Source organism: Phaethon aethereus, assembly GCF_964289735.1.
Source record: "Phaethon aethereus genome assembly, chromosome: 1".
Taxonomy (NCBI): domain Eukaryota; kingdom Metazoa; phylum Chordata; class Aves; order Phaethontiformes; family Phaethontidae; genus Phaethon; species Phaethon aethereus.
Window position 1 is genome coordinate 81,849,854 of NC_138575.1, and position 20,064 is coordinate 81,869,917.

General features: G+C 38.0%; 1 protein-coding gene across 1 annotated transcript in view; it reads right to left on the reverse strand.

Annotated features, from left to right (window-relative positions):
* Positions 1–20,064, reverse strand: part of LOC309412102 (potassium voltage-gated channel subfamily KQT member 1-like) — a gene marked incomplete at both ends in the record, with an annotated part of 522,805 nt that overhangs the window by 443,119 nt on the left and 59,622 nt on the right. The window contains 5 exon segments of the mRNA XM_082008908.1: positions 4,291–4,453; positions 6,860–6,988; positions 7,915–8,010; positions 8,937–9,047; positions 16,010–16,150. Coding sequence (XP_081865034.1) covers positions 4,291–4,453; positions 6,860–6,988; positions 7,915–8,010; positions 8,937–9,047; positions 16,010–16,150 — 640 coding nt within the window.

Genomic DNA, 20,064 nt, shown 5'->3' on the forward strand with positions numbered 1-20,064 from the left:
AGTCTATGAATCCACTTCATTTAAAATGTTTGCTTCTTGATATGTACTGCAGATTGTAATCCATCTACACCATTGAGGGAAAGCAGCCCTTTTCCCCCCGCAATGGAAATGCAACCAGTTTCCAGGAACAACCAATCCATTACTAGATAGGTAAATTCTGGAATGTCAGCATCCAAACTAGCATTGCAGACAGAATAAATCAACATTAACACCATTATGTGCTTTATATAAGAGGTCTTACAAAGATATTCTGGGAGTCATCAAAAGTTACAGTTCTCCCCCACCTCCTGGTGAAAAGCTACTCTTGTGCAGTTTTGGTTTAAATGTGGGGTGGGAGCGGGGTGTTGCTGGGGGGGATATATCAGCATGCAAGAAACTCAAAAAAAGCAAACAGAAAAGCACAGTAATAAATAGGGAATTTAGTTTTTACCCCAGCAGACATTTATCACTGTGAGAGTCTTGTGACTTTGACAAATTTTACAATAATGAGTTCTGTATACAACCTACAAAAACTGACAGAATAATATATTCCATGTGCTGGAGATGTCCCAGGAGGCTGACCTTAAAGGTCCAAAAACTTTCCCATTTTTTGTAATTTTTTTCCTCACTAATAAAAAGCATTACAAAACAGCTATTCAGTTCATTTTGAGAAGCATACATTGCAGGGAATAGCAGTTATTTGAAGATGAACCTCAAATGCATGTAAAATATTTCACTTACACTCAAACGTTGTGTTTTTTTTCTTCTATTTGGATCAGTCTTTATGACCTGTCACACTATCTCACTATGATAACTAACTAACTACCATCTTGATACTCAAGTACCTTCTTTAAAACTTACAACAAAATTAAAGAGGCCAGAGAGTTCATACATATCTTATCATCCTGAAAACAGACCTTGCTGCAGTGGCATATGTACACATTGGTTGACAGAAGAATAGGTAAATATCAATTTCAAGACTGTAGATAACAATTATGGCTATAATCTCGGGTGAGGATAAAATCACTGAGAATCCTACATCACTACATGAAAAAGTTAAGCCATGCACCCTGGTATGAAAGAGTTCCTCAGTAGAAGCAATAAATATCCATGAAGAGAATACACGGCACTAGAGTATCTTCAGCATCACAGTTATTTTCCAGAATTGTTTCCCTTACACCCATGTTTGCTTTAGCTTTCCTTCTAAACAGCTTCCTCTTTGTGAGGTTTGACTTAAAACAAGGAAACTATTCTTAGGGAAGATTTTTGGCCTTTTTATTTTTGCAAGGATGGTTGAGTTCTTTGGGTTACAGAGCACTCCACATTAGTCACGCCCAAAACCCCCATGCATGGTGCAGAACTAAGTCAGGAACTGTTTTCCTTTCAAGTTATCAAGTGTTTGTTTCAAGATGCTATCATTTATGGTATGTAAAGATTTAGTTTCTACATTATGCACTACGAGATGCATAGTTTTTATTACACATACACAAGTATCTCAGAAACATTAATGCTGATCATATCTATAGGCTTTTTTAATGCTTCCCTTTTCTTAAACCTTCTTCATATAGAAGAGGAAAGCATTTTTGCCTAACTTTGCCTCCTAAGCAAGTTTTGAGCAAGCCAAGGGCATGCTGGGTACTCATGAACAGGATATCCTAAGAAAAACCTTTTCATGGGTAAAAAGTGTGCTCACAAAATACAGTTCCTGAATTAAGGTAAATCTCTCCTTTATCAAGGAAATTTTGACTTAATTTCAGGCTTTTTCTGCCCAGAACAAGGAGTTTTCATAGTGGGACTGTTACTCTGTTGCCTACACTTGCCAAGCATTTGTTTCAGGTCTCGCTACAGTCTCTCTCACAGCTGATGGGAGCAGCAGGCACGAAGAGCTCTTTTTAAAACAACAGCTCTGCTCCTCCTAGGTCAGGCCTATAAAGTGATCTAATTCAACCTTGAAGTTTGCCATCACCTGTAAAACATCCAGCCCCCACAACCAATGAATAAAATATTCCACTATAGCAACACCAAAATAGAAGCTGGCACAGACCTTTGAAATTGCTTTTTTATTATTTTCTCTGCCTTTTCTACTTTCAGCTTTTTTAAGAGAGGGAAAAAAAATACCCTCATTTACAGGCTTGAAGCCTAGTACTTCCACTTCTCAAGAATAGAAGTCTATTAATTCTGGCAAGGAAAACTTCACTGAGAGAAGTCAGGTTTAAACTTCTGAGAGGTGTCAAGAATGTTCAGTCAACTGAGCAATTGAGTTAGCCAACTACATTCCTGGAAGCTTTGCAACAGAAGGAATGAATCAGAAAATAGAATGAAGTGTGACTTACCCCTGACACTGGCTAAGGCAAAACATGAAAGAAAATGAATAATAGATAAAACTTAATTGGTAAGGGAATAATATGCATGGCTGTCTCTCAGAACAAGAATAAATTAGACCAGCTATAATAAAAGTACAAGAAAACATTTTCAGAAAGAGTGGGAAAAAATATTTCATTTTCCTCTGTCACCAAGCTGTCAGGCAGAAAGAGATAGGCTTGTCTTTTCAATCTCTTTCCTCTGATGCATAGAGCTTTGCTTAGACTCTGAATGTTTAGGGAACACAGCTTAAGTGAATAAATGTGCACTGGCAGGGTCATGAATACAGACAACATAGGCCTCAACATCTTAACTGTCTTCAGTACTGTTGGAAGTTACACAACACTTTGCTTCTTCTGTCCATCACCAACTGATACCACAATATCAAAATACACTCAGCAAAATCTGCTGTTACATGGTCAGCAAAGGAAGCTGCACAGCTCTAAAATATGCTGAGAATGAACACAGTATTCTGTTAAGAGACATGTAGTTAAAGCAGCAACTTTATAAATCACACCTATCATCCCCTTTCCCAGAACCCTATGAAAGCACTGAAAATGCTAAACAACAATTAAAATAGCACCATTGAGGTCAAAATGCTTTTCAGCAAAGTGACAGATACAAGATCTATAGAAGATTATAGAACATAAGGAAGAACAAGGGGTAACGAAAACCTCCATCAGTGGGAGAAAGAAACTCTTCCTTTCACAATGGCAGCCCGTGGCTATCAGTTGCATGAAGCAGAGGCTTGAAGGTCAGACACAGCTGTCAGTTCTCTGCTATCCCACATCTGACTGACTGCTCTAGCATGGATGACATAGGTTGCACCGACAATACAATCTAGCAACTCTATAAAGTCAGATCAACCAAGTAAAACTCCTACCTTTGATCGAGTTCAATACAGAAGACACTACATACTCCCTCTGGGGGCAAAAACATTTAGAGTACTTTTTAATAAAGAAACCATGTCAAGACTATAGCCATACTCTCTGCAGGCTGAAACTGTATGTCAGATTCAATGACGCATAGGAGTAGCAATTTTAAACCTGAACATCAATTCTGTATATCAAAGACAAATGAAAACCCAAATCAAAGCACCACATAACATATCTTTGACTAGGGCCAGCATCTTTGGATACCCGAGTTAACTTTGCAAGGGTTCGCATGCCTCTAGGTATGGAACACAACTCCTCAGACTATGAAGAAACAATCTCCTCTTTAGCTAAAGATTTAGCAGATCCAGAACTAGTACAAGTTTCCCCCAGCCCCAGAGAAAGGAAATCAACACAAAGGCGGAAAAATTAGCTTTCCAGAAAACCTCATAGTAAACAATACTATTTCATACCCACATTTATACTACAAATTTAATTAACAAAAGAATTTTACACACAAAGCAATATCTTTGCTCAGCAGCAAAATACAACAGCCACTTATAGCAACACACAATATTTTAAATGAAGCAAGAAAAACACCCCTCTTATCAAGACCTCTTGGTTGATGTAGACATGACAATATTTAGCTGTTCCTATCACAACCTTTATTTGCACAATGTTTAAGCAGGTGTTGTAAAAAAGTCAAGATTTTTTCCTGTTTTATTTTCCTTCTTTCAGGCTTTATGTGAAGTTTAAAGGTGGGGCACATCTGAGGAAGCTTTCCATCCACCTCTGAGATAACTAAAAAAGTACAATTAACAATATATCCAACATCTTAATTGAGTTAACTTTGGCAAACAAAGCAAGCTCTTTCGATGTTCACACCATATGAATCTAAAGATTTCCTTTAATTTCTGTCCTCCTGTTTTTGTTATGTAGTTGTCCCTGGTTTGAGGCATCTTGCTTTACTGATTAGTTTTAAATTTTTTTCCACAGAAATTTCCCCTTCATCAGTTAAATTCACTTTAACACTGCCTCTTAAAAAATGCTAACCTCAACATAAGTGAAAGTAAATTACCTCCTGGTTCATCAATGTAGAAAGACACATCTTTTTTGTCTTCTTGTTCATCAATATGATCATAAGTGATCTGTGGAATAGACAAGGCATTCTCTCCTGGATTTATTACAGGTGCAGAACCATTACCACAGCCTAGTTTCCCTTTTCTTTTGTATCTTCTAGCCTGTGGTAGTAGAAATGGGATGATATCAGAAGATGCTATCAAAACCAGAGAAGTATATATATGAACTTCACCATACAGTAAATTCATTTGGGTTTTTTTTTTTTTAAAGTATGCAACAGAAATTCAGTGAAAGTTACAGCCTTGGTTAATGTTTTCAAAGTGGCTTATTCTGAATTATCAACTTAAATCTGATAAGAATTTGATCCTCAGAAGATGACTAGCACATTCTGAAAATCAGGTCTCCAGTAAAATTCCTCCAACTAGATCCAAAACCCAAAATACTAATAACTTCAGTATATAACAGCTTGGCTGTAACATCTTTCCAAAGCTCTAATTAAACATAACCACAGACTTTGAATTATGAGCTAGGCACCGTGCAGACTTTTCAACTAAAGAAAATTTTGCCAAAAAACTGAATTAGGCACATCAGGAGAAGATAAGTTCTTCCTCCTGCCTCCAAAGTTGAAGTTCTCCTGATTTTAGAAGCCTAAGAGGCAACCTAATAAACACCCTACAACTGGCACATAAGAACAAAAAAAAAAAAAAATGTTCGGATCCAAGTAAGGCTGGTCTCCATCGGCCTTTGGCTAGAAGTGACCAACATAACAGCCACTGAAGTACTGACAACATGGCCTGTGCTGTCTGCCTCCTGGATGCTGCCACAACCTAGCTATATAAATACTACTTCTCACAACATTGCATTTATTTCCGGTCTTCATGACTACCTACCCTTTGGCTCTAGTCCCACCTGATTCTACTTCTCTCACACCTCAACACAGAGGTAAGAGGCATACTTTAGTTTGCCTGATGCTCCAGTAACCTTCTGACAAGGAACTGAGATCTAGGGCTACTGCTCTCAGTTCTGCAAAATACTCTGGCCTCTGATGTGACCACTAAGCAGTTAGCAGAGATAAGCATCATCAGAGAGAACGAGTGTTTGCACACATCAACACAAACAGCTGCAGGCTCAATATATTCACGAATGGGACACTGCTACTCAGCCCAAGTAAACCAATTCTTATTTTATTATGGTCTGCATTCAGTTTTTTGGAATTCATTCTTCAGTTCTGAAGAAGTTAAACAAAAGTATGTTCAAAATTAATCAAATAGGGCACAAAAAAAGTTAGAAGTGGGCATTTATTGTAGCCAGTGGATGCATTACCACGCATCAAAATGTTTCTAAAGGCAAAGAGTATGGGCTCTCAGAAGGAAAAGAAACTAGGAATTCTCTGGAGAACAAAATGCTACAACATGATCAGTATACATTTCAGTCTTTAGATTAAGAGGATAGGTAGAGAAAGAATGAACTAGTCTCCTTTGACAAGAGAGGATGATCCATTGATAAGAGATGAAAGAACCATTACTATGTTCTTTCATTGGAGTTAGCAGTTCACAAGGAAGTTCAGGTTTAATAATATATTAGGGAAATTCCTCTCAGTAGCAAAAACAGATGGAAAATACTAAGGGCACTAAAAACTGTATTTTTTTTTCCAGCTCTCCCACAATGGATTGCTTGCTGTTCAGCAACACATACTACCCAGCCTTATCCCTTTCCTCCTGTTTTTTCTGCCTCTAGTTATAAAGAGGCTAGTCTCATGGCAAAGTTACACTCTGCTCAACACAGAGCAGATAGCACTACTGTAACACCAAACATATATATGTACACAGATCATACCAATACAGCTTTCTACACATGCTGTGGGGAAATCACACTGCAATTCTTCACTGGGAAACAGGCATCAGTGGAATTTCATTGCCTAAAACCAGTCCTCTAACATCACTTTAGAAAGCCTGGGTGTCTGAGCTAGACCTGCTGCAGACCTGGGGCCTTTACAAAAAAAGTGCTGAGGGAAACTACATAACTACATTTAGGCAATCCCACATGTGTAGACAAATGCTACTCCACTTTACTGCAGCCACAGCTCAGGAATTTGCCCCAATTTCTACATGCAAGCCCCATATAGAAGTACCATGGAGAGAAGTACTTGAGCAAGAAAAGTGTAGATACTGTCAGCCACATGTTGAATGTGAATATGCATTTTTAAACTAGCATTCCCCTTTCTTCCTGTATGAGCTACTACACAAAATGAATACAAAAATGAGAAAGTAACATCACTGAGTTATACCGCCCTTGAGAACATAGAAACTTCAAAGGGAAAAAAAAAATAGAGAATTGACACCTGTCTGACCCCCCCCAAAATTTAAAAATAGATGACATTTGTCCCTCAGGAATATATTAAGGAAAACTAAACCAATCATGCTGTGGCATGAGGAAAACAATAGAATTCCCCATTATAAATGCCTTTCGGCTCTCCAAATTCTTTGGACACTTCACCAGTACTTTGGCAAGTTATCCCAATCGAATTAAAAGCAAGGACAGAATAGAGCTCTGCCAAGCCTTGTTACCTGTTTTCTCAGGCTAGGGCTAGATGGCGCTGGTGTTTTTTTGGGATTTTGCATCGGTGATGTAACATAGATGTTCCACGTTGCTGTAGAACTGCAGGATTTCTCTGCTGCATAGCACCGCCACAGAGTCTATAACAAAACCCAAACCCAACAATCTCAGTGAATAAGCAGTCATTGTTGTCCTGCAGGACAAGTCAGTCAGATTTAGCTGCAAATCAAACTGACAGCAAAATCTTCAATTAATGTAAACATGCTGCAAAGGGTTCTGACTGCAATCACTGTGCTATACCACAAAACACCATGTCTAATAAAATACACTCTTCCTGTATTCTTCCCCTGTATAACTGGGGAGTGTAATTTGCACCAGGAAACATACAGACAGCACACAGAGATCTTAAGTACACTCTTTGCAGTGTTGTCCCTAGGAGCTGGGGTCTAACACTGCCCACAGTAAAAAAAAAACCCCACAACAAGAAAAACCCCACAGCACACACACCACCACAAACCCTTTTAAAGGTAAGTCCCCACAAGCATCATAGAGTACTGCTGTTTCCCTTTTTCTGCAGTGTACCACATTTTAACATTTGTGTACCATATGCATTCTTTATATACTAATATAAAATGTTATGCTGGGACATTTTTCTAAACCGAGGTGTGCATATACATGTGTATCTATACACATTCATCACCTCAATGTTTGGCAGGTGCCTAGGACCTAAGGGAGTATAAAAAGGAAGTTAGGAATTAAAGATTATAACAAAGATTAACAGGGATTTTTTTTTTTTTTTACTATTTCACCAAATAGACTCATTGCATGCTGTTTGTGTCATTATGCCTGCAAATATCAAGTTAGTAAAGCCTCCTATGCTCATTTATAAGAGGGAGGACAGGCAATTATCTCTCTAGTTACTGAAGTAGACCAAAAAGACAAAGTGGTTAAACACAAGTTACAGATTTATAATAAAGTCTAGCAACTGTGACTTTCAGTACTTTAACTACTAAGTCACACTTCCTCTCCAATACTCTCCTAAGCATTTTACTGTTAAGAGCCTTACCTGAATTAGAGAAGCTGCAGCTGGGATTTGTCTGTTAAAATGCTTCTGACGTTGCTTCTGCTGTACTTTCAGGGCAAAGCCAGACCCTAGAATACCCTAAGTATAACCAAAATTACTAGTCAGACTCCAATATGGCTTCATATGCCTAAACCAAATACTTAGCATATGAAATAAACAGACATTTTATAAAACACTTTCTAGAACCAGAAAAGTTGTAAATTTTCAAACATCCATAGTAACAGAATTCTAGTTATTCCAATGAATAGATCTGAAATTGAACACATTGATATTGTTATCATGTAACTTCAATAAACAGCATGTGTTTATTGCTGTGATCTACAGGTAACATCACTCAGAGGTGGTCACATTCCAAAAGGAACCCTACAAAATGGTGGGAGAAGCAAATGCCAATGTCACATGACTGATCTACATGTACTCTTTGTACTTACTTTTAATTCCTTGCCACAAAAAACAACCCCACAAGTAAAGCTAGAACCCAGTTTGCTTTTCCAGGCTAATTGAACAAAAAAGCCAAAGATATGTTTTTATAGTTTTAGCATTTCCATTTCTTTCCTACATAGTACCATGTAGGAAAGAAGATGCAGTTTTCTAGACCTGTGCTTCACGGCAGTGTTCTTTTCCTCTCAGGACCCCAAATTGCTCTTATGTAATCACAAAATAGCAGAAATGAAATCAGTTTCACCTCTGGCACCAATACGCTGATAAAAAACCCACCCACCCCTCTTTACCTCACAGAATAGCTTCAGTTCTCCAAGTAGTGAAAATTATTCTTACCTCCTTTCTAGGCCACATCTCTCAAGAATGAGTGCAGTAATAATACAGCAGCTTCATTCACTTGTGTGTGAGCGTTCACAGACACACAAACTTACACTCAAGGATGTGCACGTGCATATTCTGAAGCAACACCCAACCCCATTATTTCCTATCAAAAGGCACCAATTTAAAACTACCCTGTCGTAAGCCCAAGTTAGAGAGTTTAAAGTGGTCCAAGTTCCACTTACCGCTGGCAGAGCAAAGAAAGATATAGCAAATACTGAGAAACAGGAAGCTATTGTCTTCCCAATCCACGTCTGGGGAACTTTGTCTCCATAACCAATCGTTGTGACCGTTACCTAGGCCAGAAACAAACATCTCATCCACTGCAATGCAGAACCTTTCACCCCCCCTTCAAAAACAGGAAAAAAGGAAGAAAAAGTAGAGAAGTATCAGGAGATACACACAGATCAACACATTTGGATTTATGCATAAGGAAACCACAGAAGCATGCTGACCATCACTGCAGATTTATCCTGTTTTTACATTCTTCAGCAGGCATTCACAGCTGGCCACTGTTTTGGATGCAACAGTAGCCTGTACCCAGGATGACTGTTCTCACAGTTTGTAGTTAGCTGCTTCTACCCTCCCAAAACCATAAGGAATGGCCCTGTTAGCTTTAAACCATAATCTTGCAGTTTTCCTGCTTTTGCTTTTAAAATGTAATTCCACAGAGTTGAGAAGAAAGCCTTGAAAGTGCTGACTTGCTCACAATCAACACACAGGCATCTGCCAAACTCTGCAGTCAGACAGAAACATTAGCTACGGCAGGGTAAGCTATGCCCTGTGCTAGCAGGAAGGAAAAGGGACAAAACTAACACCATCCCAGCTTAACCTTCACAGCAAGATGAGAAACACACAGCTATTCTTACTTACACAAAAAAGAAAGTCCCAGTAGACCAAGAGCTTGAGTCCCATGCTCCTTTTTTTTTTTTTTTTACCCCCATAGAGTGCTTTGCCACTCAAAACTGCACTTCAGCCACACGACACACCATATTACACTACCTGGCTCTGCTCATTGCTTACCAGGGTGCAGCAAGGGCTAGATACCCCCTAAGGAACAGGGGGTCCAGAGTCAAGGAAGATTAGTGCAGCCAGCAGAGCAGTGCCTCCCCAGTCAGGGCCTAGTCGCCCAGCACCCAAACAAAACAGATGCAGAAAGAACAGCCAGGTCTAACCAAGAGTCTAGATTACCAAGCAATACCACAGGAACAAGGCAGGTCCAACATCAAACCAGGAAATCCACCCACAGGTCAGGGCTAGGATCAGGTCCAGTGGTCAGCACACGGATCCACAGGGATGAGACAAAGCCAAGAAATGAGCTAATAGAACTCAACTGCAGCTGAGCTAGAGACCACCTCTACTCTAGGGGAGTGCTGCACTTAAATAGAGCCCCTGGGTGTGGGTGGAAGCCACAGGTGATGCTGGTCAGGGTCATTAGGCCAATTAGTGCCCTCAGGGCTCTGACAACAGCCTCCTCTCTCAGCAATGCATGTCCTCTCACAGGTCTGGGATCAGTAGGGACTTGCTGTGGATGGACTAAATCACTGTAGACATGTCAGCCACCCCTGAAAAGCCACAGAGGCAAGGAGGCCCTGAGTGAGACAGAGATTTTGGGCTGTTCCTGATCAGCCCCAGCAGGCTGGAAGAGAGTTCATTAGGAGTCCAGTGGCCAGTAAAGGGTTGGTACTCTGGCAGGAATCAGAGTCCAGGTGAAGGCTGGTCCATCAAAGGGGTCTGTAATGTAACAAGGGCCAGCTGGCTCCCCAGAAGAAGAAGGTGATCCCAAGGCAAACCAAGGGAATCCCACAGCTGGCCAGACAGGGGTCTCACCACCCTGGGCCCAGCTCGATAGGAGGATAGACTCACAGACAGTGGTCATGTCCAACAAAGAGTCTAAATCATATAGCAATATCAAGGTGATGAGGTAAGTCTGAGGTTTAGGTATGGAAGTCAGCCCATATATCGAGCTCCAGATCACCAGATTGTGGCTGAGCTGGAAACCAACTCTCCTCCAGCACAGCTCAGGCAGGGCTGAGATCAAGTAGAAGCCATGGGTGTGGGGGTGGCCCCAGGGGTGGCTGGTCAGAGTCATTTAGCTTTTTAGTATACTCAGAGTCCTGAAACTGCCGTTAAATGGTATGAGAAAGATGACTTGCACCCCTGAGAAGTGGAAAGCTTCTGGTGAGAAAAATGAAGAATTCTGTTCACCAATACCAACCACTGGGGTGAGCTTTAAATAGAAAAAATGTACTTCTCTTTGGGAGCACCAGCCCTAAACCCAGTTCCACTCCCCTCACTTTTGCCTTGAATGGTAGCAAAAATACAGCCAAAAGAGACTTAAAAGAATATGTAAATTTACACTGACTACAAAAGAAGATGTGGAAATACTGCCTTTTATGGGAAAAGCTGCTAACAAATACTTAGATATTATGCAAAAATAGGCTTCTCAGAAGAAACTATCAGCAATGAAGGCATGGGAAGAATACATTTCCTTCTCCTCTCAGAGCAGTTCTACAGAGAGCTGGAGGGAAGATTTGCAGGGAAAAAATTAATAACTATCAAAACTGACTTTTTCCAAGTTCAAAAAAAAATTAGGCTTGTGTTTATCACTAATTTCTCCCTTGATGAAGTCAAATTTATAGTTATCTATATCCTCTAACGAATATTGTTATTTTGAACTGCAAACTCCTCTGAGGAGGAGCTCTGTCTTGCCAGGTATTTCTCCAGATTTAATGTGGCTTAGCCCATGAAGTGACTCAGGTGCTGTATACTACCAGCAGTACAAACAGATGAGTTTTCCAGCCCCCAAAATTAAATGAGACCCTCCAAAATTCAACTATGAAATGGAGTATGCGTTAGCGGGGAGGTGAGGAAGTTAAAGCAGTGTTTCTTTAACAGCACTTCAGCTCCTCAGTGCACCCAGATGACCCTTTAAAGTCTGGGATTTTTCCTTCCTTTTCCTCTCTTTTTTCTTATGAAAGGCTTCTTGTTTTGTTTTTTTTTTGTTGTTGTTGTTTTTTTGTGGGGTGGATGGTGGTTTGTTGGGGTTGTTTTTTTCTGAGTTCTCCAGCACTCAGGACTTAAAAAACAAACTGCAGTAATGTTGAGCCGCCTTAGCGTTACTGTGGAAGACAGCATGAAAGCTGTAACCACAGAAAAGATGATTTTCCATCTCTACAGCAGGCATTTGGCTGGCAGATTCCTGCAGGTGCCTGAACATGTCTCAGAAGTTTCTCCCCGGCCACCTTAAGAGGGCTCCTTCTTGGTAATCTAATTAGTGCATTGAAGTATGTGGAAAGGATTATAAATAATGTAATTCTCTGGCTTTCTTAATCACAACCAGAATCTTTTTCTACTTGTATATCCAAGAGTTATTAGTTGTCTGCTCAGAGATTGTTTAATAACTAGGCTTTGGAAAATGACACCTACTTTGTAACACAGATTTACTATGGCACATTCCAGCTGTTTTGCACATGCTCTAACACAGGCTCTGAAAACTTATATATGGGCACTTCAGAAAAGGAAGAACTCTAACTTAGTGGAAGTCAACAGCTTCCACATGCTTTAAGATAGGCAGGTGTCCTGAAGTTTGAAAAGTCAGAACAGCACACCTCAAAAAACATATTAAATATAAAGGGGTTCAAACTGCTACCTCTGGCATGGAAATTTACTACTGGAAATTCTGAGCAATTGCTCCCAACTACCTCTGCCAGTTAACACCAATTTACTGGAGCAACTATTTAACTCAAGTTCAATGGTACAGAACAGTCCAGTTTGCAGCAAAAACAATAAGCATTTCCAACAGCAAGAGACAAGCAAGGAAGTGCCACAGAAGAGAAGCCTCCTACATGCCCTTCTTCTTTCCTCAAGAAAAAATACCCAGAAAGGACAGAAAAACTGCTGTGACATTAGTTGCAATTCTGGCAGACTGACAGTGCTGTTGGAAATGCTTTTGCATGTGTTCTAACATGCTATAACTTCTGAAAGTAGCTTCATGTAAAATACCACAAGCCTTTGATATGTCTTTGCAGTTTAATCTGTGTGCCTGCCAAATCTAGGTGAAACAACCTTGCATTTAACTGGAGCGGGTGAATGTAGTTAGCATTTAATTCCAACTCTCATTCATTCTTTATTTTCCATTTTCTTCATATTTAAACCTTTCAGGTCATTTGTATCAAGTTCAGCAAGCTTGCACTTTCTACTCAAAGCAAAATGTTACCCATAATATACTCTGTGGTTTTTGTCAGACACATAAGACTTTCAAATACTTGTTACCAAGATTTTTTTCCTATGGTTCAGTTTTGAAAGGCAAAAGTGAAATCCGGTTTCACTCCCTAGTAACTCCACATCTGTGTTTCTATGTTACAGAAGATTTGAAAAGAAGAAGAAACTGATTCACTTTGTCCTTTGTCACTGTTCCCAGCTGTGAACTGCACCTGCACCGTGACTCACTAATGCTGAGGAGGCCTAGATGTCTGAAAAGCTTAAACAACAATTTAAACAGTGTTCTTCATGTGCCTCACACAGCTAGAGAAAGACAAAGCTGATTTTATCTTGCTATTACACAAAACAAGTCAAGTTTTGGAAAACAACAAAACCCATTGAACACTTTGCAAGGCATCTACATACACTTTGAAATACAGATTCCAAGTCATCCATCTCAACAAGGTAAAGTAATGCACAGTTTAAACTTATCTGTTGGTCTTCATAACTGATGTCCTTTTAAATTCTTTAAGTCCAAAATATTAACAAAATATGCCTGTATAAACACATCCTGACTTTTTTGACCTTAATTTTTTACTCTTTGCTCAAATCAAGTCTGTAGCTTCTAGCATTTAAAAATATTCTGTAACCCACAACTAAACATTCAATGCAACTCATAAAGCAAGCTCTGGATCACTAGAGTTAAAAAAAAAAAAAAAAAAAAAAAAGAAGGAAAGGCAGAAAAAGTACACTGGCTTCACATGGATGTTTTATTACATGCAGGAATAACCCATGCATGAATATACATGGGCAGAACTGGATGCTGAAAACCATAGCTGGTTCCCAAACTGATTGCTGAAAATCCTTTTTTGTTTTCTACTGTACTTTTCTTCCCCCAGTTTGATAAGGAGTTCTTCTTCCCTTCTATTCAGGACTGAATTTGGGCATTTCGGGCCTTTTGCAGTTACAGGCCTAGGAATTACTTTACAAAACACCAAAAGCATTGTGCAGAGCAAACATGAATCACCATCCTTTAATGATTACATATCAAATTAAGATTTCTTTATTAATAAACTATATGCTTTCCATTCCTTTCACTGGTGTCATTCTAATTCACATGGTGCTACAAAAATCGGAACTTCACTATGCTAGAAAAATTTATGAGGTATTTCTCATAGATTTAGCTGAACTAGCACAAACTTTTATGGAAGCCCCTAATGCTGCTGAAGTTCCCACAAGCATGCCCACTCTTAATTAAATGTACTTCACAGACTATTAGTAGCTAGACTATTAGTAAAAACAGAAACAGTAGCTGTGTTCCACTGCATTCAGGCATTTGAACACTGGTATTTAAGCTGAACTACTCAAATAATAGCAGGATAAGTGAGCCTGTGTACTGGTTTGTTTTCTTAAAGTAGATATGGGGTGTCTTTCATAATATCAATTACACCTTAACTGTTTTACTTTTGCTTTTAAAATATAGCACAATCTGTGCTTCTGGGACATTTATTCCTTTCCTGCAGCACCTAGAGGTTATCTCACGTCTATAACCATGAGGTTTTATGTACTGAAAATTTTATCATATGTCTGTTGAGGACTTTAAGAAGTGATTGTTGTATGGGCTAGTCCATGGTTTCGTTTCTCCTGAGCACATTAGGTAATCAGGTCCATCTGCCCATTTAGTGGATTTTTCTTTTTTACTAGATTCTTCTTGGTTTGTACTATTTACCACAGCCATAGGTGATACTCTGCAAATTAAATGAATACCTGACAACCTAATGACAGGAATATAATTTTTAAAGGATTTTTATACTGAACCACTTAAAAAGTAGTAACTCAGGGTACATGTAATATAATCTATATTCCTGTATACTTCATTGAAGTAGAGGCTTATGGAGCATCCAGGTTAAGGATTAGAAACATATACCTATTAGGAACTTTTTGTCTGTCATCTGAGACTTACAAGTTTATTTGGATGCAGATAAACAATTGGTTTATGGCCCAATAACTATATTGGCATTTTCCAAGTATATAATCTAAGAACAAATTCAGTTTATTGTGTTTCAAACCACTGTTGAAATGTATCCTTCTCTCTCTGAAAAATGATGGCTCTGCATCTGCTCTAGATTTCTCATTTTTCTCTGTCACTAACACTGATGTGATGAATCTCCCTGGGTTTGTTATAATGAGACAGCCATCTCATAAAATATATGAGGTTCTCTAGTGGGGAGAAGGGACCACAACAGAAGAGATGGTTCGTGCAACAGCTAATAAGGAGGGAAAGCATGAGTCACAGTGACAAACATGATGAGAAGAGCCATATGAAGGGAATGTAAAAACAATTTGGTCTCTTACTCTGTTCATAGTTATTCCATTTTCAACTGATTCTGGGCATGCACACAATAATTACCACTATGCTTTCATAATCCCAGTTCCCCCTTAATGATATTTTTTTCTTTATTTCACCAAAGATTTGCACTGACTGTGACTGATGATTGATATCCAAAGTAGTTGAATTTGTGAAACTTTGCCAGCTGCTTTAGGTGGAGATATTTACCTTTACAGTGAATCATATAAAAAAAAAACAGGAACCTGTAACCTGCATCAAGGTCTGCATTATTACTGAGTGAGCTTTATACAAAAAGATCCAAAAAAATTGGGTCATTAACCCAACTTCCACAAATAGAATATAGTTTTAAAGTTATGAACCTTTTGCAGATAATTAAGTAGAGTTTAAAAGAAGCAGCATAGGTTTTGGAGGGTATTTATACTCTTTTTGAAATGCGGATTTCAGTGTGGACTTTTTGTATCTGTAAACATTCTATGTCCTTTGCTAAGGACCAGCTATCATGCTTTCACAATTAAGTTTAATACAAAAATAATTTAATGCTATTTATTATAATTTTTCTTGTATCCTTTTTAAAAGGTTGTCGAGCATCCCTACAGAAATATGTTCTGCAAAGAAAAACATGCCAGATTTTTTTAAAAGATCACAACTTCAACAGAAAATCTTGTGCACTAAGTTTGCACATGCATTTTATTAGTAAATACTTACCACACCCCACCAAAGGGCATCAGCATAGCTGGAGAAACCTGTCTTTCCATCCTCATCAACTGCATCCTTCTCAGCAAGATAAACAAAATAGGATGAAAAAATTAATCCCAAGAACCCAATGTACAACGTGGTTATGAGTTCCTATCAAAAGAGAAAGAAAAGAAGTACATAAGGTTTACATCATGTATGTTCTATTACTGTAAAACATTGTAAATATCTGGAGGGGATTGCATCACAGTAGAAAAATTAGTAAGTTATATTTCAGGTATGAAATTTGCTTCCAGTAAACCAGGTAGGTCAGTGACTTGTTTTCTATTCATATCAGACTAAAGAATTCAAGAAGCCATCATTTATACAAAATCATCTGGACAGCTAAATGTAGGGTGGGACATCTCTCATGTTTTATATCTTGTGAATGGGAATCATTCCATTTAACTGTCCACTCAAAATACCAAATGTTAATACATTTTAAAAATAGTAAAGCAGCTTTAGAAGTGCACTCTATGACCATATCTAAGCCATGAATTTATGTACCTGATATTTAGATTGCTTAAGACAGAATATTGATGCTTTAACAGTTTCATGTTAAGATAAAATCAAATCTTAAGATAAAATAAGTTAGGTAGGTGTAACCTCTACTTCAGTCCTGAAAAACAAAGACTGTTTGAGGCTAGGTCAGTTTATTAGCAGCGACTTTTGTTAGGGCATGATACACTGCTTGTGAATGTATGGGTTTCTCCATAGATTTTTGGATAGGAAAGTTTATCAGAACTGATGCAATTTAGATACAGGACAGTTAGAGTCTTCAGGAAAAACGTGCTTGTACATTTAAACAAGCCAAAATGTGTGGTGTCACAGATGCAAAAATGTGTAACACTTATCAAAACAGCATTACGTCATAATCAAATGAGATATTCACCTACCCCTCAAGAAAATCCAATACCTAATTATGAGGGAAAATAGCTTATTTTAATTACTTAAAGTTTACAATGCTTCAAGAGTTAACACATATTATTCCTTTATTTTCTTTGCACATATTTAGCCATCTTCATTATAGTAGTAGTTGTAGTAGTATGGTAGTAGCACTACTACTATAATCAACTACAACTACTCCACATTGTAGTATTACTACTACATTGGCATCTTCCTTAAATTCTTGACAGAGTTATTTTTCTTTCCTTGGATCGAAACCAATACGGGAATTAAAATATTCCCATGAGATAAATTTAAAATTAAAACCTGCCTAAGAAGGATTGCCTCTACTTATAAAGTATGTCAGGTTTTTGCAGATTTTCTGTAACATTCCACCCAGGTTTCTTAAACCGTTTGTGAGAGAAGGCTCAGGTTTTATCATCAAACTTCCTTCAGATTTTTTTTTCTTCTTTCTTTTCATTTCCTTACAAGAGCTTTCTGGGAAAATGTAGCCCTGGTAGCTAGTAACTGCATTCAGCTGCAGAAACTATACATACTCTTCCTTCTATTATAGCACTAATTAAAATCTAGCTTCAGCAAGTTTTTAAGCAATCTTGGCACAAAGCAAAGTAGGTGTTTTTTCTCTAATCATTTAATAATGACCTAAATAATGAAGTTTGATAGTATTTAGTTTTGCCTATGGGCAAGTCTTTTAATCTAAGCCTTAACATTTGCAGACCTGTTTGCTAAACAAGGCAGCTGAAAGAGGAAATAAAACTTGGCTTTTCAGTAGTTCAGATTTCTACACTGGTCATCATTCTTTTCTCATCTTTTTTCTAATGATAATGGTACGCTGTGTACTTGTGGATACGACTTCATTGCTCTGAAAAGTTCCTTATGTTTATATCTATAGTTGACTATTTGCATTTCTCTGAGTTTTCATAACTTTTTGGTTTGCCTACACAATATTTTTTCAATGCAAGATTAAACTGTTTAACACCTGAGAATGTAAATTCAGTGATCCATAGAAAACTACAACAGAAATGGAGACTAATTCTTGTTGCCTGCTTGCAAAGAAAACACTCTACTTTCATCTCTAGTAGATTTGTGAATTCCTTCCACATCAACGGAAATCTTTTAGTTACACTTGGCATGTTGATTACATGTCAGATATTAATAGATTTAACATGTTATTGAGGAATGGCCATCACTCCTTTCTTTTAATTTTACTTCAGAGGACAGAATTAGAGACTGGATGATAACTGGAATACTTCTGTGTTAAGTGCTTGCTTTTTGAGAAGTGGGCAGACAAATACACTTTTCAGAAGTGCTATGCACAGTCTTATGAGATCCTTTTCAAACAGGTTGAAGTATCAACAGAACTACTTAGGTTATTTCACCATTTGTACCTCTCAGCTCCAGTCCTACTCATCTAAAGACTGTACTCTTTTTAAGTAAAGCCCAGATGCAAACGTAATTGCCTTAGGCTTATTCTAAATGTCACTCCATGTTATGTATAGAGAGACAAAATACTACATGCTTATATTTAATTATTAAGAATAATGGAAGCAATCTAATACATACTAGACTTAAGAGAGAGCACAGAAGATTTTAAAATAATACATGCTTCAGAAATATGGATAGAGTAGTGTCTACCAATGCCAAATAGTAGGAATTCATATATGATCTCAAAGCAAAAAGCATGTTGCAGAGATCAGGCCTTAAAACTTCAGATTGATATTAATTTTTAATAGATAAGAGCTTAAGAATAAAGAGTGCTGCCTAATACAAATGACTGTTTTCAGCAAGGACTTTGAGATACATATATGCAAAAGGAAACACCAAAAACAAAAAACAAATATGCACAAAAGTAAATGTGAATATTGGAGACTTGTGTCAACACATTTTTTTAACGTAGACAGATTTATATTTTCAGTGACAATAAGGACCACGCAATATAAAATTGAACACTTAGTAAAAATACAGCAAAACCCGAAATCCACAAGTCATCAGTAACTCAAAGCAGTAGAAGACCTCACAAAGCAAGGTGAGGAATAAGTAAAACTAATTGAGAGGCTTACAAGCTGGATTGGCTAACTCAGTTTTTCAGTAAGCTGCATGATTTTTCCATGTCTTTCCACCACCACATGTGATATTGACTCACGTTTTGTTGCTTTTGGCAAGAAATGCTTGTATAAGCTCAACCTGCTGAAAATAGAAGAGCATCCAAGCCAAATCAGGCCTGAGTGAGCTAACACAGCTATATGTAAAATTCCAAAACACATGGAAATCACTGGTGACAACTTCAGTAAGTTCTTCTGGGCCCACTGAGGTCCAAGTGCTTGCTATTTTCACAGGTCACAAAGACGCAAAATTTATTTTCTCACATTGTTTAAGGGTTTAACGTCCCATTCTTTCTGAAAGAATACCAAACTCAACAAATAAATGAGGACATTATACCCTGCCTGTAAAGAAAAAGCAGCTGAGGTGGTTTTGTTTTGTTTTGGGGTTTTTTAAACAAAAATTTCTTTAAGAGACTGGACAGGAATAAAGGTTCTATTTTCCCTTCCATTTGGTACTATGCTAGGGTTTCAGCTACACTTGTCCAACGTCAATACATAACTGTGTGTTTGATTTTTTTTTTTATTAATGTGTTAGTGTGTGATCTGCTTTGACAAGTACTACAGATCTGTAGATTTTTATGTATCGTCATAATCACTTCTTTGGATTAGCAGAACTTGGTGCCTTTATTCATAAATTCACTTCTCCAAGGGTATTATTTTTCCTTTCAAATTATTGAACTCATTTATGACTTTTAAGACTTAAGTATTATATTTTGGAGATAGTATTTCCAGATTCTTGACTGTTGACTGAACACCCACAGGAAAAAATTCTCTCAAACACCTCTGTCAGTGAGGTTAGCAAATGTTGAGAAAGTGTATTTGGATACCAGCTCTGCCCTAGCTAGATATCCAGGCAATGCAACCATAGTAAATGAAGACCACACAGACTTGGAGCATTAAATGCCATCCTGTTGTACAGCATGAAAGTAGGTTTTATACTAGAGCACTTTAAAAAGATTTATTTCAGATTGGATCTTCTGTATTATCAATGCTCCACAGCCATCGTGACATAAAATTTCC